Source organism: Tamandua tetradactyla, chromosome 7 (assembly GCF_023851605.1).
Source record: "Tamandua tetradactyla isolate mTamTet1 chromosome 7, mTamTet1.pri, whole genome shotgun sequence".
In the NCBI taxonomy this organism is placed as follows: domain Eukaryota; kingdom Metazoa; phylum Chordata; class Mammalia; order Pilosa; family Myrmecophagidae; genus Tamandua; species Tamandua tetradactyla.
In genome coordinates this window covers 83,771,465-83,798,025 of record NC_135333.1, presented here as the reverse complement: position 1 = coordinate 83,798,025, position 26,561 = coordinate 83,771,465, and the positions used below count along the sequence as shown (strand labels likewise).

Here is a 26,561-nt window from a genome sequence, read left to right as displayed (position 1 = left end):
ATGTGCTTTTTAATTGGAAAAAATTATGATTCTCAGAGAAAACGGCACTAAAATTCCCGAAGGAAAAACAAAACAAAATCAACCATAGTCCAATCCAGAGATAACCTACTTTTTTTTCCATAACTTTTGATCATTCCGTTCTACATGTATAATCAGTAATTCACAATATCATCACATAGTTGCATATTCATCATCATGATCCTTTCTTGGAACATTTGCATGTATTCAGAAAAAGAAATAAAAAGAGAGCAGAAAAAAATTCATACATACCATATTCTCCACCCCTCCCCCTCACCGATCACCAGCATTTCACTCTAAATTTATTTTAACATTTGTTCCCTCTATTATTCATCTTTACTCCATATGTTTTACTCATCTGTTGATAAGGTGGATAAAAGGAGCATCAGACACAAGGTTTTCACAATCACACAGTCACATTGTGAAAGCTATATCATTATACAATCATCTTCAAGAAACATGGCTACTGGAACACAGCTCCACATTTTCAAGCAGTTCCCTCCAGCTTCTCCACTACATCTTGACTAACAAGGTGATGTCTATTTAATGCATAAGAATAACCTCCAGGATAACCTCTCAACTCTGTTTGGAATCTCTTAGCCATTGACACTTTATTTTGTCTCATTTCACTCTTCCCCCTTTTGGTCGAGAAGGTTTTCTCAATCCCCTGATGCTGAGTCTCAGCTCATTCTGGGGGTTTTCTCAATCCCTTGATGCTGAGTCTCAGCTCATCCCAGGATTTCTGTCCCATGTTGCCAGGAAGCTCCACACCCCTGGGAGTTATGTCCCACATAGACAGGGGGAGGGTGGTGAGTTTGCTTGTTGTGTTGGCTGGAGAGAGATGCCACATCTGAGCAACAAAAAAGGTTCTCTTGGGGGTGACTCTAAGGCCTAATTTTAAGTAGGCTTGATCTATCCTTTGTGAGGTTAAGTTTCATATGAACAAACCCCAAGATTGGGGGCTCAGCCTATAACTTTGATTGTCTGCACTGTTTGTGAGAATGAGATAACCCACTTTTAAGATTCTGGTTTAGGTCCTTCAGTATTTTATCCAGATGACTACAAAAGGGGGTACCCACCCATCCACCTATACAACTCACACACCTGTGGAGAGGTAGATTAGTACCAGATTGCACGGAGTTGAATTCTGCCTTTGCCACTTACTAGCTGTGTGTCACTTGATCTCTCTGCAACTCAGTTCCCACATCTTTAAAACTGGGATAGTAATAGTACCTATGTCATAAGATTTTATGAGGATTAAATGAATTGCCATCTCTAAAACTCCTTTAACAGTGCCTAGGATATAAAAAGCAGTATTTGAGTGTTTACATTTTTATTATCTCCAATTATACATAGTTTTACAAAAAATAGTATCACATCATACATATTAGATTGCAGACCATGTTTTTCCAATCTGTTGCTAGACTTTTAAGAATAATTTCCTTCTTCATGCTTTTCTTGTATGTTGGAGTCTTTGAGGATGTACAATAAATACTAGCTTTCTTCTCCCAACCTAATTGTGAATTAATTGAGAAGTAAAGACAGACAGCTATGGTTACATGGGATCCAAAATATCCCCTTTAATCCATAACAAGCTGATATTGGAGAATTTGGCTTGTGTCTATTGGCAAGTAGACTTCCTAACTATAAATCACCAAATTGGCAGACTTCCTTCTATGAAGTGAGGGAAGGTATAGAGAAAGCAAAGGAGTGTTATGCTAATGGAACTCCATCTACATAGAAGGAGTAATAGGAATGAGGAAGAAGCTTTCCTTCTATAATATTATCATTTCTTCTTTTTTATCTTCCACTTTAGAAGTATCTTAATTGGACTTTTATGTACTGTTTTTAATCTGGCTTTTGAAGCATTTTAACTTAGTGTTAACAAAGAACAGGTCTCATCAACTTGATTCTCTGGATATTTCCATTTGCACATAAAGTAAATAAGAAAATTGGATAAGCTTTGCTATGTGAAGATTTGGTTACTATAGATATGTGTACATGATGCCAAAGTAATTGTTTAATGCACTCACATCCGTTAAAAGTTGGTTGATTTGATAACAAAATCTCATCTCTTATTTACTATTATGCAGAGATTGCAAGATTGCAATGTCCATATATGTAAAGTAGTGAGCTGGCTATTTACGCAGAGTTAAGTCTCCTGAATCTTTTATTACTGAGAATAAAGAAAGCACTGAAGATTGGAGGTATGATTATCCTATATGAATAGCTACCCTTTATTGAATTTTGATTGTATGCTGATCTTGTATTAGGCATTTAACGTATACTAATACCAAATAAACTGAAGTTCTCCGTCCCCTGCACTTAACAGCCAAATCTATGACGCTAGAGTTTCAAAAAGAGAAAGAGTTTATTGTGGTACGAAGCAAGGAGAACAGATGTGGTTTAAGGGCCTAAAAATCTAACTCCAAGAGTCTGAGGAGTTTAGGATTTTCATGGATTCAAACAAAGGGAAATGGAATTGTTACTCTTACAATAACAGTATAAGCAGCTACAATTTACAAATGTAAATAGTTAGCCAGCTAGAGCTAAGCTAACTATTTCAATAACAAGTCAATGGCCAGTTCTGGGCTGATTAAATTTCCTTCATTAACATTAGGGGGTCATCTTTGTGATTATAAGACTAATGTTATAGGACAGGATAAGGGGATACAAGGCAGGGCCAGGCATGAGGTTTTTACAATTTGCAATTCAGTGGGTTTCAGTAACTACAGGTATTTCCTTTTGGCTATTCTACAATATACTAGTAAGTAGGAAAAAGACATCTGTATAGTGATTCAGTCACCACAATTATTTGTTAAGTCTTAATTTCTCAGTTACAATATTATCTTATTTAATTCTCCTACAACTCATTATAAGTGTGTTAGTCATTTGCCTTTCTAGGCTCACATCAATTCCTAGCTTTCCCTGATCTTCTCAGTTCCAGGAGACTGACTTCTGAAACTACATTTCCCAGCTGCTCTGGCAATGGCTTCCAGTTGTTGTGTTAAAGGGAGGATCGAGATTAGAATATGAAGAATGCTAAAGGCATGGCACAGTGTCTGTGTATCCCCAGGGACTCAAGCTTCTGCCGCACAGTCCTTTTCCTCTCTGATACAGCAAGCAAGCAACCTCCTGCTTTTATAAATCTCCGGTTGCTTCTCCATCCCCAGTTTTACCTTTGAACTCTTCTAATATCTTTATAGATACTTTTGTAACAAGGAATTTTACCATATAAAATTTCTTCCATTAAACTACCTAACATGGGCTCTTTGTATATAATTTCTTCCATTAAACTACCTGTCATAAGCTCTTTGTATATAATTATGAATATTATTCCAACATTATTAATTAGGAACAATAAGTTCAAAGAGTTTAAATAACTCACCATTCATTTGCAATTAAACCCAGGTGAGCTGGACTCCAAGGTCCGACATTTTGAGTATAGCTATCTACCTCCTACCTCCCTTAATGTGAATAAACAAATGCAAAAAATAAATGTGCTGGGAAAAAATCCAAACATTTTGTTGGATTTTCAGTTATCTTAGGCATTTTATAAATAGATAAAACCTTTATGATTAAAAGGAGCAGTTCTTACAACACTATAAATCTTTTTATTTTTAGAAGGAGCAATTCAGTATTCACTTGTCACAAATTAAATAGAGGTACTCATTTTTACATCTAAAACTATGTCTACCCAGGCAAAAGGAAGAGAAAAATTGGGATAGTAATTTAGGGAAATTAAACAGTTCATCTTGCAAATGAGGGAAACATTGGTTGCTTCCATAATTTTCTAATCATTCTCTAGAATTACTTGGTGTGAGATGTGACATTGATGACGTTTATAACTGCTTCTTCTAAACACATAAAGAATTCAGGTTTCAGCTTTACTTTTTTGCTTCTTGTTCTATTATTCAGAGTTAGACAGTATATTATCCAAAGTAACTAAGTAGATATTTTCATCAGCAATATTTTGATTGCTGATAAAAATTGTTTTTGCTTCTATTTCTGTGAGTCCCAATCTTTGCTATGCATGGTGAGAGCAAACTCTTGGGTACAATTCTCTAGCCCCACTAAGTCTCCTTTAGTTTTGCCTAGAGTGATGCATTTTGAGTACTTTCTTTGAATGAACCAAGTAAAATAATACCTATATTTGTAAGGCCATTTTATAGATTCCATTTTTTTATTCTTTAATTTCTGATGAAAATGAACTAGGAGAAGTGAAATAATTTGCTAGGCATCATACAAAAAGTCATTGTTGATTTTGCATGTACTTCGTTTGACATGTGTTTTGCTTGGTCTGGTATTGGTTGAAATTATTTCAGCTGGATACCTCCCAAGAGGCTGCTCTTTTTTCTCACATAGCTAAGAGCTGTTTGAAAATTGGGAAAATAAATGATTCATCAAAAGACTTTTTGCTGGCGTGATTCTCTCTTTTTTTCCCAGGAAATGATGTTCTCCTAAGTCTTCTTCATGTATGTATTAGCTTTTCCATGATAAAGTAAAGCCTTTGTTTCATTGATTCAATTGTAAATTGAAATAATGTAAAATGAGATGCAAGCATTATTTTCAGCTAATTCTTAATAGCCACGGCTATGTTAGTGTATTTAACACTGGGGGAAAAGCACAAGAAGGTTCTTTATTCATTTTGTAAAAGAAAATATTTTCTTGTAATTTGAGATATGTCATCAGGGGCTGGCAACCAAGAGGTGACAAAACCCCCAGTTTTGAGGAATAGGCATGGAAGAAACACATGACATTTGTGTGAGAAAGAATATTGAGGCATTCACTGCTCTTATTTGAATGCTGAGAAAAAGGAATTTGGGATATGAAATGATTCTCCACTTAATAAAACTCTAGTAAGAGAAGTAATTTTCATTAGCAGTGATGATTGATGGGGATCTGCCAGGGTGCTGTGTGGCCCCAGGAGCAAAAGTCACCATGTAAACAACACTGTGCTAACAAAAGGGGACTGTTCCCAGGGCTGGCACTTGTACTGCCAGCCTCAAGGATATGCAGAAACAATGCGTACACTCCCTGATCTGGGGCCAAAGCGCTCAAGAGTGACTGTACTATTAACTATTGGATTTCATGCAATTTGTGGAATAAGCAGGATAGATTTTATTCATTCATTCATTCACTTTCCTTCATTAAATTTTTTTCTTAATGTGGCTGAAAAGATAAAGCATTTTGGGGCCCAGATATTGACAAGGAGGAGTTGAAGGAAAAGAATAAGGGAGAAGAATTAGGGTCTAAATGCATAAGAAGGAAAAATGAGGGCAGTTGAGAGGTTTATGCTAAACATATATATATTAGTTGTGACTACCAAACACTGGCAGTTTTCATTCTTTAAAAAATTACTGAATGTAGTCAGTTTGTCCAAAAACAGCATCAGGTATTTACATTGGGATTTTATGTGAGAGATTTCAGTATGGATTCATTTGTATGGCCATTCAGAATTGACAGAAGTGTGTCTAATAATTCTTATTTATGACTTAAGAAATTTTTCACCACTTTCATGTCACAAAACTTATACTTGACCATACAGTATCTGATTCTGTTCCAATGTGGTTTATTTAAATGTTTACCTTTCTCAGTAAACATTTATTTTGGATTCTGAGTCCAAATATCTTCCATAGACTTTCCATGTACTTGTCTAACTAATTTATATTCTCTGTAGGACAGCTTGACCATCTAGTTCACTGCTGAATTCCTAGTGTAGAATGACTAGCACATAATGGGCTTTTGATAAATAGTTGTTTTATCAGTGAGAGAATGAATAAAGTGAACTATGCTCACACATAATTTTTCAGTAGGCATTGCCTTAATACCTACTAATTGCCTTGGGATTCAGCAGATTTGTAGAGGCAAAGCAGTTAGGTTTTTTAAAATAATAATATTCTGGATCATTTAAGTGGACATTGTTCAGAAGAATAAATTAACTCTGGGGATACTGTTAAGTTAGCATTTTGGCAACTTAGAATAGATCTTCTGGAACAAATATTGTCAAAGTGAAAAACTTCAGTTTTGGTGTAAAATTTTGCTCTATTTTTAAGACACAAAACAGACAAAATCTTAGACAATGAATTAGTAGTATTTAATAGAGTTTTTCATCTTTTTGTTTTACATATACAACGTATGCCTATATGATATCTATATGCTGAACATTTATTTCTGTATACATATTTACATATAGATCTCCACCTAAATGGTTAGTCTTCTCCTAAACCTTATATATTAACTTGCAACTGTAGAATTTTTTTTCCAGATCATAGAATCATTTATTATTTTATTTACGCTATTTCCATGATTAAAATTCCATGTCTCTTCAGGTTTCCGTGAATCAGCAGTACCCCTGAAAGCACGTCCCTTCCTGAGATTCCAAGGAAGTCTTGGAACTCAAAGAACTTGAAAAGGGAGGCTGGCCAAATAGAGATTTTTGAGTCTTGGTAGGTTTATTGAAGCAGACTTTTAGCACAAACAGAAATCAAAGTCTGCGTTCCAAAAGGCAGCAATTTTCATGTAAGTCCAAGGAGCTCACTTTGGCTCTATTTACTTTGGCTAATGAGATGAAAAGCTTTGTTTTAACCATATGGCCATTATTTTGCAAGGGGACTTAAAAAAACCATTCTAATATCTTTAATCTCGTTAAAGAGTAATTTAGGTTATTTAAGCTAACTCTTTCAATAGATAATTAACTAAATCTTCTTTAACGTCTTTATTTTCTGGATCTTAATCAAAGCTTCCCAAGTATTTTCATAATACAGTGGGTGTCAGTTATTTTGTTCAGATACATTACGCTCTTTAAAAGAATGACGATGTATGAATTTGTTGGCAGCTTAACAGATTTTTGTTTTCTAAAAAGGATAGGATTGAGAAACATCAAGATTTAAAAGATAAATACCTTGAAATCTTCAGAAGAGCAACATGGGAGAAACTGAGAAAAGAATTGAAACTCATAGAATAAGTTGTCTTTCCAAGGTGAAGGTATGGAATTTTTTATTGTGTATGTATTTGCATATACACACACACAACCACACACACACATATGCATATGTATTGTATTTTTTTAAAAAGTCCTCATAAATTTGCCCACGTCTGCATGAAGTCTCTCATATGAATGTCATACTACCTGAAATAGTAGTATATTTTTTGCCTGAAAGAACTTGGTTTTGTAACTGAGGGTCTGTCTAAATAGGATTATTGACTCTGTAATTTGGTCAGAAAAGATTTTAACGTTCTTAAATGAAGACAGGGTCTTAAAATTTTTCAGACATACATTATGTTATGGCAGGATCTATTTTCATGGATCAAAAGCCGATTCATGGTTCATCCTGCTGAGAATTCTATTCCAGAGGCATCTGGGGGGCTGTCCTAGAAAACAGTTTCTTCACAAAGATGCTTTATTGATCGATTTGCAGTGATTACTTCACAATGATCTAGTAAAACAAATTTTTTTCTTTAGGTTTCTCAACATAACAATCATTCTTTACAAGAAAAATGCCCATTTTGTGTTAGCATTTCTGCAGCTTTTGACTACTTCAGAATAAATTCTTTTTCTTAGTTTCAAAATTTGAATTTACTTTAAACCAAGGGATTGGAATATATGTCTTCACTTTGTAGCTAGTACCTGGAAATGGTTTCCAAACTAAGACACTCTACCGATTTTCTCTTTATCAAGGCAATTGTTTTTCCTTTATACATGTGGAGGGAAAATCTACACCTATGAACTTAAGTAGCAATTAAAATATGTAGAAAATTACTTTTGCCTAAAATATTGTGATAATTATGTAAATTTTTCTTCCCTGAAATTACCTCTCAATTCTCATTTCCTTCTCATATAATTGAGTGGTTAAAAACAAGGCTCTCCTGCCATGCCAGAGACCCGGGTTCGATTCCCGGAGCCTGCCATGCCAAAAAACAAAACAAAACAAAAAACAAGGCTCTGAGTACAGGCTCTCTGGATTACTCATAATATTTTTTTAAAACAGGCTCAAAACAATGACCACAATATTGTAAACTTTCAATAAACATTAACTATTAATAATTAATAGCATTTGTGGAGAAAAGTCATCAGGTGCTATTTATTAACAATAGGCTTTAAATTTAATTTTTGATTACTTCAGAGTTTGACAAAATTAGATAACATTGTGAAGGTTAAGAAAAATTTTATCAGATAAAAATGGGAGTTGGGCAATTGCTAAATAATCAGGTTTCTGTGCTTCACTGAAATTAGAAACCTACTGATTATGCAAAATACTTTAGGAAGGACCAAAGAACTGTCCCTGAAAAAGTTGCTGTAAGTCCTAAGGCATTATTGTTAAAAGCTGGTAGGACTAGCTTTATGAATATAGAGATTATTTTGCATTAGTCATAAGCTACTGGTTACTGTCACTCTGTGAGTAGAACCAAGATGTTGAGGCAACTCATCTAGTTATTTCATGAAAACAGTACTGGGGTCATGGACAAACTAGTTCCTTTCTTAAAATGTTAAATAAAATAACTTGTCCAAAATCTGATTTGTACCTTATTAGCTAGACCTAATGTATAAATATAAAACCTTTAAGTATAAAGCCTTAATTATAAACCCCTGTGAAAATTTACTCTCAACAATATGCCCTGTAAAACAGATGTAGAGTGTAAAGAGACAGCATTTTTGTAGTTATTTCATATTGAAGCAAATGTAGCTAAATGAATAACTATACTATCTTGATAGCCATATAACACTTGTGACTCAGATTGAGTCTGATAACATTTATACTCCCTAAGTACTTTTCATAATAAATTCTATTTAAATTCCTACAAACCAATTGGTAGAGATAACTTTTGCCTTTGGTTATCTTAATCCTATAACATTTCACTTACTTTCAGCTGACCGGTTCTTATGTTTCTGAATACTTATTCAATTAACTTGTCTTGAATGCCTACTGTTTATCAAGTACTCTGCTAGCCACCAAAGGCTACACAAATTACACAAATGCAATAATACATGGTTCTTATCTCTGAATTTCTTGCAGTACAGTGATGGGCATGTTATAGATATCCAAACACATAAATGAAGTGCAGTATGATCAGGGTGATAATAGACGTAGGTACACATCACATTTAAAAGACAAAGAGTAAGTCGTCAAGGCTAGAGGAGTCAAGGAAGGCTTCATACACACACACAAAAAAATGATGAGAATTTTTGGGAATTGAGTGTGCTGGCTAGAGAGTAGGTCAAATGGTTTCCTAGGATAAAAGGGTAATCAGGAAATATTAGAAAGTGCCAAGGAAAAAGCCCTGTGGTGTATCATTGGAAACTACCACTTAGATTGACAAAGGCCAATTTCTTTTCATTTTTGTTTTATTATGAAGCAGTAATTAATCTATCTATGCTACTAGCCAGTATACATTGTTCTTTCTTGGATTATTTCAGATCCTTTACTAAAAGCCTAATCTTTTTCTTTCTGATCTAAAATGCCTATCAAAATTTTAACTTTTCACATTTTTAGTAAAAAAGTGTTTTTTTACTGCTAGTCTTTGCAATGGGTTCTATTTATAAATTGATTTTTTATTATATCCCTTGATTTTTGTTGCATCCCTGCTGTCTGGAACTGTATTAAGTCATATGAAATATGATTCAATATATGAAAATTGGAGATATTCATATTAATTAATTCATATTAATTAATAGCTGGCACTTGTTCAGTTAATGTATATGTATTCTTCAGCACTACAGATAGAATTGTGCTGCTGATTATCTATTTGAATGACCACCTATGTCTTATTTAGAATGACTATTTGTTTCTATGTATGTACAAATGTGACCATAAATTAATGGGGTTATAGCTACCCACAAAATTCAATATCACTAACCTCTTGGTACCACTTTTGAGTTTTCAAAGAGAGAACGTGGCAAGACAGAACAGAATAGACACATAAAAAGTTTCTTGCAAGTTCAAATGTTATTTGATTTGATTTGGGGACAATCAATCTTGTAGTAAAAGATATTTGATCATCAGTAAACATTGTAAAAATAAATTTTAATGTTTTCTCATATCCTTTTCTTCCTAGATGTTCCTATTGGCAATCACATGCGCTTATATATCCAAAACACTATCTGGATCTTATATGAATTCCATGCTCACACAAATAGAGAGACAGTTCAACATCCCAACATCTTTAGTTGGATTTATTAATGGGAGCTTTGAGATTGGTAATGATTTATTTCTGCATTACTACTTATTATATTTTGGTTTATCCATGAAGTTGGGCTGAATTTTACTCTCTTTATTTGCTACCATAGTCTATTTAACCTGGCTGAGTCACATGTTTTCTAAAAAGTTTGTATAGCCTGACTAAATTTGGCATATGCTTAGAAGCAATTCACTTAAATATTACTTCTGAATAACACCTAAGTATTGCTTCACGTCCCACCTTTTTATTGTGATAATTTCTCAAGTATCTAGCTTGAATATATAGAATTATATCAAAGTATTTAGAATATTTATATTTGAACCTATCACTTTATAATCCTAAGGGAAAGTAAGGGCTCTATCTTAGTATTTAGAAATCATCACAGAAGACCAAACAAAATCTATTTTCTGAAGGAAAAAGCAAATAAGTTTCTGCTTCTGCTATGTCTGGGAAGTTGACAGTTCTCTTCGCTAAGTGCAAAGGGGAGAAAAATTTGTCTTTTATTCCCCTGAATTTATTTTGGAACACAATTAAATGTGTCTCTCAGGAAGCATAAAGGCTATTTTTAGGTTCTAATTTTTGTGGATGATTTAAACATAAGGGGGAAAGAGGGAGCATGCCGAGAAGAGAAATGTTTCCTCTATGAATAAAGTTGCAGAGAAAGGAAGGCCATCTCATTCTGTCCTTTTTGGTTTTATAATGGCTTCTCCTTCCTTCAAGATGAAAGTTGAATTTAGTATATTTAATCAGTCTAAAAAAAAAAAATCAGGGTTGAGGAGAAGCAAATTTGTGAAACTGGTAAACTCGTTCTTGTCTCCTACTGCTCAGCTCCCTCAGAGCTTACTCTTTACCACCTCTAGTGCTAGATCCTGGTGATGAAATTACAACTAAGTTTAGTTCCTATCCTTGAGTAGACTCAATGCATAGGGTAATGGTGGGTGTATCAATCAGGGTCCTCTGGAGAAAAAGATCAACAGGATATATAGAGATAAAGATAGATAAATAGCTTTAGGTAGATGATGGATAGAGATAGATAAAGATTGTGATAGAAAGCTAGAGGTAGATAAACTAGCTAGATAAACAGATATACATAAGAGCTGTAGATAGATGAGATAGATAGATAGATAGATAGATAGATAGATAGATAGATAGATAGATAGATAGATAGATAGATTTACAAAAATTACTTGTGTGATTGTGGGGACTGGCAAAACCAAATTCTGTAAGACAGGCAATAGGCTTGAAATTTCAAGAGCTGGTACTGCAGTCTTGAGTGGGAAATGGGCAGATGAGGCCAGTAGGCCGAAAACTCAGACAAGAGCAGATGCGGAAGTCCCAAGGTAAATTTTTTCTTCCTCCGGAAAACTTAGTTCTTTGCTTTTATAGCTGTCAACTGATTGTATGGGACCCATCCACATCATAGATGACAATCTCCTTTACTTAAAGCCAACTGATTGCAGATGCTAATAACATCTGCAAAATACTTTTATAGCAACTTCTAGGCTAGCATTTGACTAACAATTGGATGCTAAAACCATAACCACCATAACCAAGTTGACACATAAAATTAACCACCATACATATAGATGAAAAATAATAATTTTAACTTAATGCAGTAAGTATGGAGGCACATCATCCCCCTTAGGGAAGACTAAGTCTTGAAGAATGAATAAGAATTTTCCAGGTGAGGAAATGGGGTTAGGTAAGTGTGGAGGTAATTGCAATAGAAGAAGAAATATAAGCAAGGAGTCATATAGGTGAAACAGTATGGTACGTGGGGGGAGCAACATTTAGCTTAGTATTATTGATGGGCAAACCCAAGATGGAAATTATTAAGAGATGAGCCTGGGCAAATTGGCCATGGAGAGCCTGATGTGTTTGCTATGGAGCTTACCTTTTATTGTCTAGGTGAGGGAAAGTCACTAAGGGTTTGGCAGGGATTATTAATATTTTTGTTCCAAAGACCCCTTTGGCAATCTGGTGTCATATGATCCCTGAATAATATTTTGGATTGCACAAGATAAAAATCATAGGCATACCAAAGAAGCCAGTTATATTGAAATAGAATTATAAAATATTGAAACAACTTTTAGTAGTATTTGTGCTTGTTTATCAACACATTTATGTAACAAGATCTAGCACTAATTTTGATGTAATGAGTAGGGTAAATAATAATATTTACCGTATCTGCAACTGTATTATGGTATGCAAATAGCTGTAATTTCTGTTGGTAATACTCATGTACTCCAGAAAGGAGTTTGTGAATATGGAGACAAATTCTCAGAAGTCAAGAGAATGTGTAGATGAAAATTCAGTAGAGAAGGAAAAGCTTGAAATACATGAGAGAGATTTTAATTCTTGGAGTAAGTTGTTGGAGGGGGGGGGCGCATGAAATAGAGAATTCAGGTGGTTTGTTTGGCTTTGGATGGTCAGATAGGTACTACAACCTCAGAAATTGAAGGGAAAAGGAAAGGATGTAGGAGGTGGGAAACTCAGATACCTTATGTTTGATTGCTTTTAATTTCTTGACTAAGTACAGCCTATTAACTATGGAACACAAACTGACAGGTGACCCGAGAAGAATGATGAAGATCTGAAATAGATGTTGTGTGTAAAAAAGAGAGGAGATTTACAGATGTTAGTTAATAAAAGTATAACTTTGCTTACCTTTCCTCAGTCATTTTTTTTTCCTTAGTCATTTTTATAGGCAGTATTCTCCATACCCTTAACAAAGACTTACCTGTCTTTTCCTGCCCCATCTCATGGTGGTTGATTTTACTGATAGAGGCAATTTGAAAGATAAACTCACTGCTATGTGAGAAAAAAAAATCTCTTTCCTTCTCTTTGAAAGGTAGATATGGACTTTAAACAATGGCCTTCTGGAGACAATACCTTCAATATGAATGGCTTTGATGATGGGGATTTTAGAAACCTAGGCAGGCCAATGTAGCTGATGTGGTTATATATGTGAGACACTCTCCATAATATAATAACATAGGGGGCTGACATTTTTATCTACGTCTGAGACGGACTGTAGAAAAAACAGAGATCTAAAGAAAAGATTTCAAAACATACAACTCAACAAAGAGAATTATTAACTCTATGAGGAAATGATTTTTTTTTAATTTTGTAATCCTTGAGCTTATCACAAGGGCTTTCCTTGCATGTAGTGGGATCAGGATAAATTCAATTTTTTTGAATCCCAAAATTAATGGTCTGCAAAGAACTTAACTCCTATGTTTGCCTGTTTCAACCTTTTAATCCACACTCTTCAAGCACCCATTCATCAGAATGGAGCTTCCTTGACTGGCTTTTCTATCCAAAGAAAAGTTAGGACTTATCTACTCTTAAAATCTGGACTGACTGATTTCTAAGACCTCTCTGGAGATGTGTGAATATGGTGGTGGTGCTCCAATATTTTTGACTTACCTAAATTAGCTGATCTAGGGAAGAAGTAGAAATAAAAATAGATTTCTGCCTTGGTTCTGTTGCCCAACACAAAGTTACCTTTGAAGCATGAGTTACAGAACATACTCTTCAGTCCTCCCACTGGGTCTCTTCCTCTGCCCTCTGTGTATGTTTCTGTCCACACTGCAAAGTAAAGCCTTCCTTCAGGTAAGAGGTCATTTACCTTTTATGTGTCCCTAGTACCAACCCTAATATTTGATGTAGTTGTTATACAATAAATGCCAGATAGCAAATGATTGAGTGGGGATACTAATTAAGACTTTGCTCTTATTGAAATAAGCATTAAAAATTTGTTTTCTAGGGAATCTTTTGTTGATTATATTTGTGAGTTATTTTGGAACCAAACTTCATAGACCTATAGTAATTGGTGTTGGATGTGTGATTATGGGCTTAGGATGTTTCTTGCAATCGCTACCTCATTTCCTCATGAATCGGTAAGTATTCCAGTCTCTGATGATGTTTTAGATTTAGTTTTCAACTGCAGGAAGTGAAGCTTGGATTTTACTTTCTAGAGCTGTGATTTCTAAAATCACTGCACACTGCAATGGGAACTGAAAGATGCAGATTCTGTTCCACCAGTCTGTTTTGTGCTCTTGGCTGCCGCGCTTCCACTTTACATAGCCACATTGTGCCAATTTATTAACTAGGGATATAGGGCACCTTTTCCATGGAGTTTGATGAAAAGATTCTTAGGTCCTGACAAAATTTAGGATTATTCCTTTCTTGGGACTTTTTATTAGATATGTATAATTGCAATGAGATTCTTTTTAATTGTAAGACACCAAGATAAAGAGACTAGTCACAAGGTTGCTTTGTATTTTAATTTTTATCAAAATAATAAATGCACAAAATTGTAAAATTCAAATTATATTACTCTCTTGGCTTTTCTGTCTTTAATCTTCTCTGAAAGTACTCCAGTAAAGTATTAAGACCTACCTATCTCAATTGAAGCAACCTAATCAAAAAGGCTTACATTAAAAAAGAACCATCCTTTACCCCTTCTACTTTGCCCCATATTCTGCTTCTCAGAGGCAACACTTGCCAATCTTTTAGCTCTTTTTTCTTTTGTTTACCTCCATATGTCTAAGTAAATACTTGTCCTGTTCAGTTTTCGATACTTCGGTTTAATATATCGACTTTATACTGTAAAATCATATTCAGAGTTTACATTTTTATGACTATATAAGAATTTTTCACCACTGAGTGAAGTAGTTGATTATAATCCTTTTCTTATAAAACTTTTTATTTTTCTTGGATTGAATAATTGCTTCAATTTTTCATTTGATTAATTTTCTTTGTCTTTCATTAATTCATCACCAAATTCTACTGGTAACATATTCATTATCATTCAATATTCAACATATTCATGCACATGTTGTGCTCACTGACAGAGCATGACAATTTGAAAGATAAACTTACCCCCATGTGAGGAGGGAACACTCCATACTGCCCACTGATATGCGAGTTTCATTTTTTTGTTTTGGAGCTACCTCTCCTGTTAAGCTCAATTCTCCTTCTGAAGTATGAACTGGAAACTCTTGGTTTTCTAAACTGCCAGAATGCAATATACCAAAAATGGGTTGAATTTATAATGGAGATTCATTAGTTTACAAATTTACAGTTCTAGGGCCATGAAAATGTTCAAATTAAGGTATCAATAGGACAATACCTTCTCTGAAGAAAGGCCAATGGCATCTGGGGTTCCTTTGTCACACATGAAGGTGCATGGCCAGCATCTGCTGATTCTTCTCTCCCAGGGTTCATTGCTTTCAGGTTCTGGCTTCATTGGCTTTTTCTCTGAGTGGCACCAGGTCTACTGTTAGAATCTCTGGGGTGTTTCTCTCTCTCTCTCTCTCTGTCTCTAAGCTCTCTTGGCTTTTCTGTCTTTTATCTTCTCATAAAGGACTCTAGTAAAGGATTAAGACCCACCTTGAATGAGCTAAGTCACATCTCAGTTGAAACAAACTGATCAAAATGTCTGCATCCACAGGGATGGATTAAAAGAGCATAGCCTTTTCTGGAGTACATACCAGCTTCAAACTTGCACAACTCTCTAGGCCTGCTACATGCTTTCACTTTGAGATTTTCACTAATCATTATCCTTGGAATCTACTTTATTTCTGCTTTGCATTCGGTTACTTGTTTCCTGGGTCTTATGTTGTTCACTTTATTTTTTACTCTTTCTCCTTTGGTAAAGAACGCATGCAAGGGGGATAAAAATTGTTAAGACTTTGTCTGAAAACATTCACAATTTGCTCTCACACTTGATTGATAGTTTGGTGCAAAGTCATAGGTTAGAAATAATTTCCCTGGGGAATTTGAAGGCATTGTTCCCATATTTTCTAGCTTTTGAGCGTTACTGTTTAGGAATCCTGGGCCATTCTGAAAACTGTGACCAGCTTCTTTTCACAGGAAGATTTTGAGATTTGCTTTTAAGTTTCAGAATCTGAAATTTCATGATAATTGGCTTGGTATAAATTCTTTTCAATCTGGACATTTAGAAAAGTTACTTGTAGTATTTCTTTAATAGTTTTCTCCCCCGTTTCTTCTCATCCCTTCATTTCCTCTGGTTTTGCTTCCTAGAATGTCTACAACTTCATTATTGGATGTCCTGGATTAATCTTATGCTTTTATCATCCTAATTTTCTATCTCTGACTTTTATTGCTCTCTGGGGAATCTCTTCAACTTTATCTTCCAAACCTCCTAACGTATTTTCAATTTATTCTCTCATACTTTTCATTTCCAAGGAATCTTTTTTTCTTCAACAGTTTCTTTTTAAGAACTATTTTGTTCTTCTTACAAGAATGCAATGCCTTCTCCCATCTAAATTTACTTCAGCTATTTTCATTGTATCTTTCTCTTCCAAGTGTACAGTTTTTTGTTTGTTCTGTCTGTTTTTAATGTGATAGCCTTCCTTCAAATATCTGGTAGTTCTTTGTTGTCTGTTCATTTTTAAGAGGAAAGTTGACTGGAAGTTCTGTTTACACCGATATGACTTGCTGGATGGAAGACTTCTTTAGAGGGTGGTTGAGCCAGGATTAGATATTATTTTATTAGGTCTTCTTTTTTTTTTGTATGCTATATGGCAGGAATCACATTTCATTCTTTTCCCATGTGCATATTCTGTTATTGCAGCACGACTTGTTGAATTTTTATTGGTTTGTTTTTGTTGGTTTGTTTGTTTTTGGGAGGTGCATGGGCTGGGAATTGAACCCAGGTCTCTCGCCTGGCAGGCAAGAATTCTACCACTGAACTACCCTTGCACCCCAGTGAATATTATTTTGATGACTCACTACTACCCATGACTGTTTAGTTTTCCTAGAAAGGGATGCTTCAATCTTTTGCCTGAGAGGTAAAATCTTGGCAGCTATCCAAATAAAAGATGGAAATATTACTTTACAGTATTTTTTTTTATACTTAATCCTCCAATTTTTAGTACAGTCTGTGTATCCTCAGATGTGCTGGTTCAGACTTTCAAAAGTCAGTGGGCATTTTTAGTTGGAACCAGGAAGGGTTCTTTGGGAAACTAACTTCTCCTTATATATATGTTAAACCAAACTTCCTGTTTTTTTGAGACCATTTCCACTTCCATTTTTAATTTGTGATGTAAATTCTTCAAACTTTGCAGGGATATATGTGTGCTTTGGTTGCTCCCCTGTAGCCATTTACTTCAGGCTCTCTTTTCATATATGTTAACTCAGTGACTACTCAATAATCTGCTTTCCAGTTTTCAAAATATTGTCAATCCCCCTCATCCTGGTGGAATTATTTCTTTTTCTTTTTTTCTTTTCCTTTTAAAAATTCACTTACTGTCATTTTACTGGTGTTTTGGGTTTGAGCTATTGGATTTTGTTGCATGAATAAGTTAAATGAACAAAAAGATATTTTATCTTCTTAGGGATTTTCTGAAAGGATGAGAAGTCTCTAGGCAAAGACTTTTTACTGTCCCTTTATTTTCTATCCTACCAAAGACAATGCCAAGTAATATTCAGTCATTATTGACATTTCTCCCTGTTCCCTGAAGCTAGCATGTCTCACAGGGTCTTGGGAGTGGAGACAGAAGCCTTTGTCTTCAGTTCACAGCCACTCTTTGTGGACATGACTTGGCAATTGTTCTGAGGAGGTGGTTTTCTGATCCTTCTATTATATCCCATAGCATTGGGACCTTGGTGACATCCAAGCATAACACTCCTTTGCTCACTTGAACTCAAAAAGGCAAGTTTTCTTTTGTCTTTGGCTTATCTAATAGAAACATAAAAAGCAATCTCGCATAATTTCTAACAAAGAGAGACTTAACTGGGTATGTTCTCCTTCTTTATTGCATCATGTAATTTGCTTTTTGAGAAAGGGCATGCAGATCTTCTGGTAATTTGCCTAAGTTAAATGGCCCTAGTCTCTTAACCCTTCTCTTCTTATGGAAGGAAAAAAATGTCATTTCATTGTGTTGTCATGGTTTTTGAGATTCTCCCAAGTTCCCTTCATTACAATGGGCAAATATTTTGTTTTTCTTAGGGGTTAATGAACAAATGAAAGAATTGTTTGGATTCTCTGAAAGTGGTAGCATATTTCTTCAAGCAAAACTCAGAGAATTCAAAATTGGAGACTGTGTTGTTTCCTACACCCAAAGCTTTTATACTCTTAATTATACTTTGTTGATTATTTTAAGAAGCATTTGGTTTTTGTTCCTGCTCTCACACTAATTATTTCCAGGAAATGATTACCTAAAATCACAGAAGGATGATGTCAAATAGCCTAAAAGGTAGATCATCCACATATAGAATAATTGAAAGCTAACCATACAGGGGCTGCAAATTTACAGTGAGTGGCAAGTTCCTTTTAATAATATTAATTTATCGTGGTTAGGGTAGCAAAGATAAAAGACATCTTTGATACTGGATTTGGATGCTGTGTCTTAAGTGAAACAGGAGTTAATAATCTGGACAATGCTCGCATTATACTTATCAATTCCTTAATATAGATGTGTTTTCTTTGCATTCACACAGATATGAATATGAATCTACAGTTTCAGTTTCAGGCAACTTGTCCTCAAACAGTTTTTTGTGTGTGGAAAATGGAACCGAGATTTTCAAACCAACAGAAGATCCATCAGGTTACCTATTTCATTTTATTGCTTTCTGTGCAGTAAATTTTTAACTAAACACTTTCTGCTAAGGGACTTTGGATGAGTGATTGAGTTTTGTTAATTGAGTAAGGTAAATTTAACAATAGATATTTTCTGTTTTCAAGGATTTTGGAGGGGATCACAGTGAATAGATAGGAATGGCTAATAATACAGAATGTTATTCCTTTTATCTTTGAATGTATTAAGACTGCCTTTGTCTATTCCTTAAAATGGTTACTATAAAATGAGTTAAAGGTGTCTATCCAAGGACCACTGTAGAGTTAATTTCACGGAAGAAAACAGTCTAAAAGTATATTAATGATTTGCTCCACATTGTTATGTAAACAAGAGATAAAGATAGAAGTAGAGTTCTAAGATTCATGTTATGTCACTCCTCTTCTGTAGCTAGAAAAGCAGGCGAGTATGCTATAGTCCTGACTTGCTCTAATACTTTTCTTCTTAACTAGGAATTGTCTTATGCCTCACCTCTCCCTGTTTACCTGAGACACTGCTTTACAGTCCAACACAATAGTGGTGCCTCCTCTTGCTTTCTACAGACTTAGTTACCACGGTGCTGGGCTCTGCTCCCTCATGTGCTAAGGGACCTAGCTAATCTTCTATTGATATTTCACCTAGAGATGATCCTCCTGACTTACTTTAGACCAGAACTTCTCCTCCTTTGATGGAAACATTTTTATGCTGGATACACAGCAGTGGAAGGCACAGTGGCCCCGAGGTCTAGGAGTTTCACTGCTAGCGTTGAATCAGAGGAAATAAAAATAGTTTCAAGGAGCCTAAGGATGGCTGCCTCAGAAGTGCTAGGCCAGAGGAACCACCTGGGGAAACAAAGGAGAACAACGAAGTAAACAGCAGCCTGAGCATTCTTCTTAAGTTGGCTTTTGCCCAAGACTAACCCAAGGGGTGGTCTGGAATGTAGCAGATCAAACAAAACCTCCCCAGTCTTGTGTCTCCAGGAAAGTGCAATGACTCATTGATCACCTTTCAGTTTTGCCCCTAGAGTAAGCCTAGAATTTTCTTATGATCTCCTGAACAAAATAATTGTGCTCCATAGAAAAAAAAATTGAATACCTATAAATGAAGACTATGAATTTTTGGACTGGGAATGACTGAGAGTTAGAGCTCCCAAGGAGTACCCAGAGCCAGCTGCACTTAGGACCCTCACTTCTGTGGGTAGCACCCAGCCAGTTTATAGGAGGTGAGAGTAAATTGTTATTTGCTTCCCTGAAAAACATAACCCTTAGAGCTTTCTCCTAGTTTTTGAGCTACTTTGGCTTAAAACAGGTATGTCAAAAAAGTTGATACAAGTTTTCAGAGATCTACCTATCTTCCTTTCAATTCCTTTTGACCTAGTCTGTGTTTGTCTAATAAACAGCTGCTGCTCCAAAATTTAGAACTGATTTGTTTATTAAAAGATTTTTGGTGGTTGCAGTATGCAATAGACTCTATAGAGGAAATATGAATTACCACTTGGTTATACACTTTCAGTTTCTTTAAAGTAATGAGAGCTGTAATGGCACCATACAAACTTTAGTGAGATTCTTTTTTAAGTTACATAGGAATGGTAGCATTTATGACAGCTAAGTGGATTCAGTGGTTGCTGGTAAATTGAATCTCCAGGAAATAAAAAACCTAATTGTAGTGTTGCCAATTTCTGTGGTGTAAATACTCCCATCAAGCTACCAGTGTGATGACATTAAACACTCAGTTGGGAAGAGATGTGTATACTCAGCTCTTCCAACCCAGTAGGAACTGCTGTAGCACATCACGTAGACTTGTCCATGACTAAGTACTCTGTTAGCAAATGCAGTAGGGATGGGCTCATGATTCATTGGTGTCAAAGAAATATAAATTGTGAATTTGGTGCCATGGTCATGTAAGAATTGTGAAATGTTTATAGACCTTTAGAATTAAGTAGCACAAATCTTTTACTGTCAAAACACTAATGCAACATCTTTTCTAAATGCAGGGTGTGTGAAGGAAGTGAAATCATTGATGTGGGTGTATGTACTAGTAGGAAATATTATACGTGGAATTGGTGAAACCCCCATCATGCCTTTAGGCATTTCCTACATAGAAGATTTTGCCAAAACTGAAAATTCTCCTTTATATATAGGTAAGTGTGAAAATCTAAATGTTGGGGTCACTCATTTAATTAAGCAATATTCTTTTAGTTATTTTAGCTATTTGTTGTTATATGAATAATAGATTTTTCCCCATGAGGCCATTTTCACTGCAAAAGCAATTTATATAAACCTTGTGTATTCCACATATTTTCCTTAGGCTTCCAGTTCTTCTATTCTAAGCACTTAAGAACAATTGAGTAAAGAGAGAAATACACCTCCTGCCATATCCATCTCATTTCTGAGAAGGATATGTTCCTTTTCTTCTCTGTACTAACCCTTATACTCTTGAGCCCATTTTGTTCGTCTATTTTGGAGATCTACCTAACCCATGTCATGTGACTGCCATTTTTTAATATTTTCATTAGCTCAGTTTTGCCTTGGGTGCTGTCCTTCTTCATTAAAAAAGACTTGAACTTCTGAAATCCTGGTGGGGGTGGCGTGGGGGAAGTCTATTCTGTAGCTCTTTCTCAGGATTGCTCCCCTTGCCATTCCTTCTCTTTCTCAAATGTTTGCTTAAATAAGTTACTTTCAAGTCCTCACAATCATTAGGATGACATTATGGATGTCATCCTTTCCTTTGAAATTGTTTTATCTAAAGTCACCGTGAATCTTTTTATTGCCCACGATTAGCATTCAACTTTATCTCTCTTCTGAATCAAATACTCTCTCCTCATTTGGCTTCTATGCTTAAAGTGATGACTCTGTTATATCTCTGCCATCTTCTCTTGTTTTTCTTGGTTCCCTCTAAGGTTCTCTCCTTGAACTTTTGCTCTTCTCTTTTATATTTTGTTTCCTTAAGGAGTTCTTCACTCTCAATATGTAGTCTGTAAATGTATAATAGATAGCTCTAATCCTGACACATCTCTAACAGATCTATGTTTGACTAAATGAGTGTCACATGATACTCGGCATACAATATGCTCTGACTTCCTGAATTACCATTGCTTTAAATAGTTTACTTGTATAGTAAATTTAGCTTTCCTTCCTGTGTACTGTTTTAGTTCTTTTATAGTACAGTAAGTTCCTTGAGGACAGATATCAGTTACTTATTTGAACTCCTAGTGATTTCCAGGGTGAAGAGCAAGTGCCTTGGTGCTATTTGTTGTCAATAAAAGTTCGTTGAATGGAGCAATTATATGCTGACTCCAAATAAATCATTTTCCTAATTCTGCTTTTTGCTGTTGAAAATACCACTGTCTAGTGCCCTTGAGGTCCTCTGTGACTCTCCCATTTCCTTGACACTAGTCTATATCCAATCTGATAAGAGACTTACCATTTTTTTTCTCTAAAATGTGCCTTATATTCAAAACCTGTCTCATTATTTTCATTACCTCTGTCTTTATTAGGTCTTCATTGCTTCTTTTGAGGATTATTATAACGTCTTCATTTGTTGTCTTATTTCTAGTATTATCTTTTACTAATTCCTTATACACATTCTTACAGTATAATTTTTCTCAAATATTGTTCTAAACATCTCTTCCATTTTCAGGGAACTATACTGGCTCCTTATTTATTAAATTTGAATTCTCTACTTTATTACTCATGGCTCTGCCCCTCATTTATCTTTTTAGTTTCTTATATAGTTTCTTTTCATCACAGTCTCTATATACTAGTGAGACTTCACATTTTTTAAAAAACTGTCTTCATACTTTCGGTTATATTACTTGAAATTTTCTTTTCTAAAAATCCGTGAATGTCACTTTCCTCAAGACCTACCTTCTTATGTTGTCTTCCAGTCCCCTAGCATGTTCTTTTATGAATAACTGCTTACAATCTCTAGTTATTTCATCAGTAGTTGGTCATAAAACCATAACTTTGAATACAGGGACATTATGCTGTGAATGTAGACATATCTTTTTAAAAGCAGAAAAAATTTAAGGGGTTGAGAGAAGACTGTAATAAACCACATAGTCAAGGTAAATTAAAATATTTAGCAATAATTGTCCCCATTAAACTTTGGTACTTTTGGGCAAGTAACTGATTTTGCAATAATCCTTTTCAGTTTAGTCCTTTCAATTTCTTTCACATTTTTATATTTAAAGAATACGAGTTCTTACCTACAATAAATTAATGAATACCTTGATATGTTTTTCCCCATTCAATAAATACTAGGATGTATAATATATACAAATAACTGTTATAATCTCTGTATGTATTAAGATGAATAAACACACATATGGTTACTATATAAAGGGACATAAATTTATAAATCAGTGAGCTATATAAATAGCTTGGTAACCATAAATCAATTAATTATACATCAAGAAAAAAGTTTCATGTGTGGTTCTGGAGTTTAGGAGCTTTATAGCTCTCTTTATACAGAGACAATAAGTGAAATCAAGAAGGAGAAATAACATTCCCATGGGAGGTCATTAATATAGTGAGAAGTCCTTGGATGACATAGTGGGGAACATCTCTACTTAGTGAGTAGAGTAGGAGGAAGAAAAATCAAGGAGGAATTAGTCAAAGAAGAAAAAGCGAAACAAGAAAAGTAATGTGTTGTGAAAATCTTAGAAGGAAAGTGTCAGAGGAGGAGTTGGCTGGCAATATCAAACAACATGGAGAGTTAGGAGCAGGAGGTCCAGAAAAGGATATTGGGTCCAAGGAGACTGTGGGTGGTACCCAAGACTTTGAGTTTGAATGGAAAGTGAAATGATTTGAGCAGAGTGAGTGAATGGTATAGTGAAAGGAAAGAAAACAGAGTGGATTTGGAATATCGTAGGGATCAGTGCATAAGGAGAGAATTACTAAGCACAAGAGTGGGAGTCTTGGTAGAGCAAGACTTTGGAGAAGATAGGAGAGGTTGGCTTCGAGATGTCAGGAGTGTGTGGTAGGTTAGCCCATAGAACTACAAGACAGAGATAGTGGGTGAATACACATTTCAAAGTGAGAAGGAAGAAAGTTAAGAAAGTTCATAACTAGATTTTCAGTGAATAGGGAGGGGTCAGCAAAGATTCTGAAGTGGAGTGGCTGATGATGAAGTTCCAGGTAAGGAATAAGTCAGTAAGGCCAGAGGGGGCTAATGAAAATGGAGAATAGGATGTGGAGCATTAAGGAAGGAGATCATGAAGAAAGAGAAGAGAAGCAAGGGAGTAACCGTATGGGAGTTTTAAGTTGGAGATTTGGGAGTGGAGCTTTTCTGAGTAATGTGCACAAGAAAGCCATCATAATGCATTCTGTTTCGGAATTCACCTGAAAGTTTCATCATGGAAAGCATCAAAAGGACCTTGCTCTCTATCGAGGCTTTGTCCATAGCATGACACTAGCCTATGCTGTTACAGCAAATCTCTACCTGAGAGCCAGCATAACAGAGAATTTGCAGGCTGAGAGAATGTGGTTTTAAATTATGAGGCTTTTTTTCTGCAACAATTACAGAAACAAGTATTACCTAATATATATATACTAAGCTTAATTTCCTTACAAATTATCTAAGGCAAAATAAAACCTTCAGACTCTTCATGAACCAGAACTCTGTATGTGGGTATGAAACTCTACTATAACTTTATATTTTCCTTTATTTTTTAGGGTTTATAGAAACAGGTGCTATCATTGGTCCCTTGATTGGACTTTTGTTAGCATCATTCTGTGCAAATGTTTATGTTGACACTGGATCAGTGAACACAGGTAATTCAATAAAATCTATTTATACAGTGTCTAGAGTACATAAAGTATCTTTAGGTATGCTATCATAGTTAATCATTGCCTTACTTGACCCTCAGTTAGATAGATTACCTTCACTTTAGAGATCAGCAAAGTAAAGTTGAGGAGCTTAAGTGACTTTTCAAGTTTCAAACCTGTGAACAGGAAAACTAGATAAAATGCTAATGTCCTGAATCAAAATCTAGTGCTCTCTCTACTATACCATCGTCATGCTTATCATTTCAAAAGATGTAAGCACATTGATTTGAGTTTGTTTCAATCCAGCAATCATTCAAGGATAATGAAATAGACTCTTTAGTTATTTAATGACTAACTGTTTCTAAATTCCTGACATAAGACAGGCTAATTTTTTGCTATACTGGGTGATTTTATACCAATATGTATTGAGAGACACGTTTCATGAGTGCTTGAATTATAAACAAATTTTATATTTGAATAGAACCTGAGAATTATAATTTTAATAATTTTCTGTAGTACATATGGAGAATAGCGACTTTGAACTAATAAGAATGTGTACATTTCTTTACAGATGATCTGACCATAACTCCCACTGATACTCGTTGGGTTGGTGCATGGTGGTTTGGCTTTTTGATTTGCGCAGGAGTGAATGTGCTCACTGCCATTCCTTTTTTCTTTTTGCCCAAAACACTTCCAAAGGAAGGGCTAAAGGATAATGCTGATATCATTAGAAATTACAAGGAGGAGACACGTAAAAATCAGATCAAAAAGGAAAAGGACACAATCACTAAAGGTAAATAAAAATGTTTTAAATTCTGTATAATTTTATTTTACCTAGAAGTATCTGAATTTTAGTCTGACACTATAATATAGTAAAATATACTATGCTCATTAAATTAATTTGCCATTAACAGTCACCCGTCAATAATGTCTAACTAGTCTGTTTCCTCCTTTAAGACTATTTAAGAACAAATTATATAATTTGGAAGTTGAACTATCTCTGAATAAACTTTATGTAAAATTTTATGTTAAACACTCAATAAATATATTTATTTATTTGGTCCCATGTGCTTTAAAAATTTTAATTGACAAACATCTATTGAAAAATGAAGAAAGTCAAGAAGGAAAAGATATATATTAAATCCCAACAAGTAGTATAGTTGTGTAATTAAAATGTTAGATTAACTATATAGGTCATATAATTCTCTGACTGATAAAGGAAGACCAATAATTCTTAGAGAGAAAACTGTTACCCAAGTAACAAATTACAAAAGAAAAAAATTGAGATATGATTCATGTAATTTTCTAGGAAATGCAGGGACACATTTCTTAGTATAGTTTTTTTTTTTAATATGTAGAGATCCTTAATAAAAGCCCAAAGTTTACTACACAGGTGTTTCTGTGGCAAACTAAGCTGAAGTGGTCTAAATATTTAATATTCCAAAACACTGACTCTCAAACTTGGTGGCACATTGGAATCACCTTGGAGTTTTTAAAAATACTGATATTCAGAAATTTTATAGTATTCTCGGGAGGTTCTGATTTAATCAGTATAAGTTATGGCTTGGGCTCTGGAGTGTTTTAGAATATTTTGGAGGGAGTAAGGAGAGGCTCAGTTTCCTTATCTGTAAAATGGAGATGATAATAGTATTAGAGGATTGTTGCTATTTTTTTTTAACTCTCATTTAAAAAGTTAAAAAAGATTCTGGTGTATAATACTACTGTTATTGTTGATTAGTATTACTTGTTGCTATGTCTGCCATTACCCATAGATTATAATACAGATTTGAACAGAATTTTTATTAACTATTAAAAATCTGCATAAATCTCAGTTGAGCATAATTTTATCATGCTGGGTTCACTAGGAGCCTATTCAGAACCTTGTGAATTCTGAGTAATCATGATTACATTAACAACTCTTCTGAAAGGGCTGATATGGACTGATAGAAGATTTTAACACGGAATTGAATTTGTGGTCTGCAAAGTCAATTTGATTTTCAAAACTCAGAAA

General features: G+C 34.8%; 1 protein-coding gene across 1 annotated transcript in view; it reads left to right on the top strand.

The window, feature by feature from the left end:
• Nucleotides 1–6,784: 6,784 nt before the first annotated feature.
• Nucleotides 6,785–26,561, top strand: part of SLCO1A2 (solute carrier organic anion transporter family member 1A2) — a 58,767-nt gene continuing 38,990 nt past the window's right edge. Inside the window, exons 1-7 of the mRNA XM_077167939.1 lie at nucleotides 6,785–7,005; nucleotides 10,075–10,216; nucleotides 13,967–14,099; nucleotides 18,670–18,776; nucleotides 20,776–20,922; nucleotides 24,458–24,556; nucleotides 25,122–25,343. Coding sequence (XP_077024054.1) covers nucleotides 6,946–7,005; nucleotides 10,075–10,216; nucleotides 13,967–14,099; nucleotides 18,670–18,776; nucleotides 20,776–20,922; nucleotides 24,458–24,556; nucleotides 25,122–25,343 — 910 coding nt within the window. The 5' untranslated portion in view covers nucleotides 6,785–6,945. The remainder of the gene's footprint in view (nucleotides 7,006–10,074; nucleotides 10,217–13,966; nucleotides 14,100–18,669; nucleotides 18,777–20,775; nucleotides 20,923–24,457; nucleotides 24,557–25,121; nucleotides 25,344–26,561) is intronic.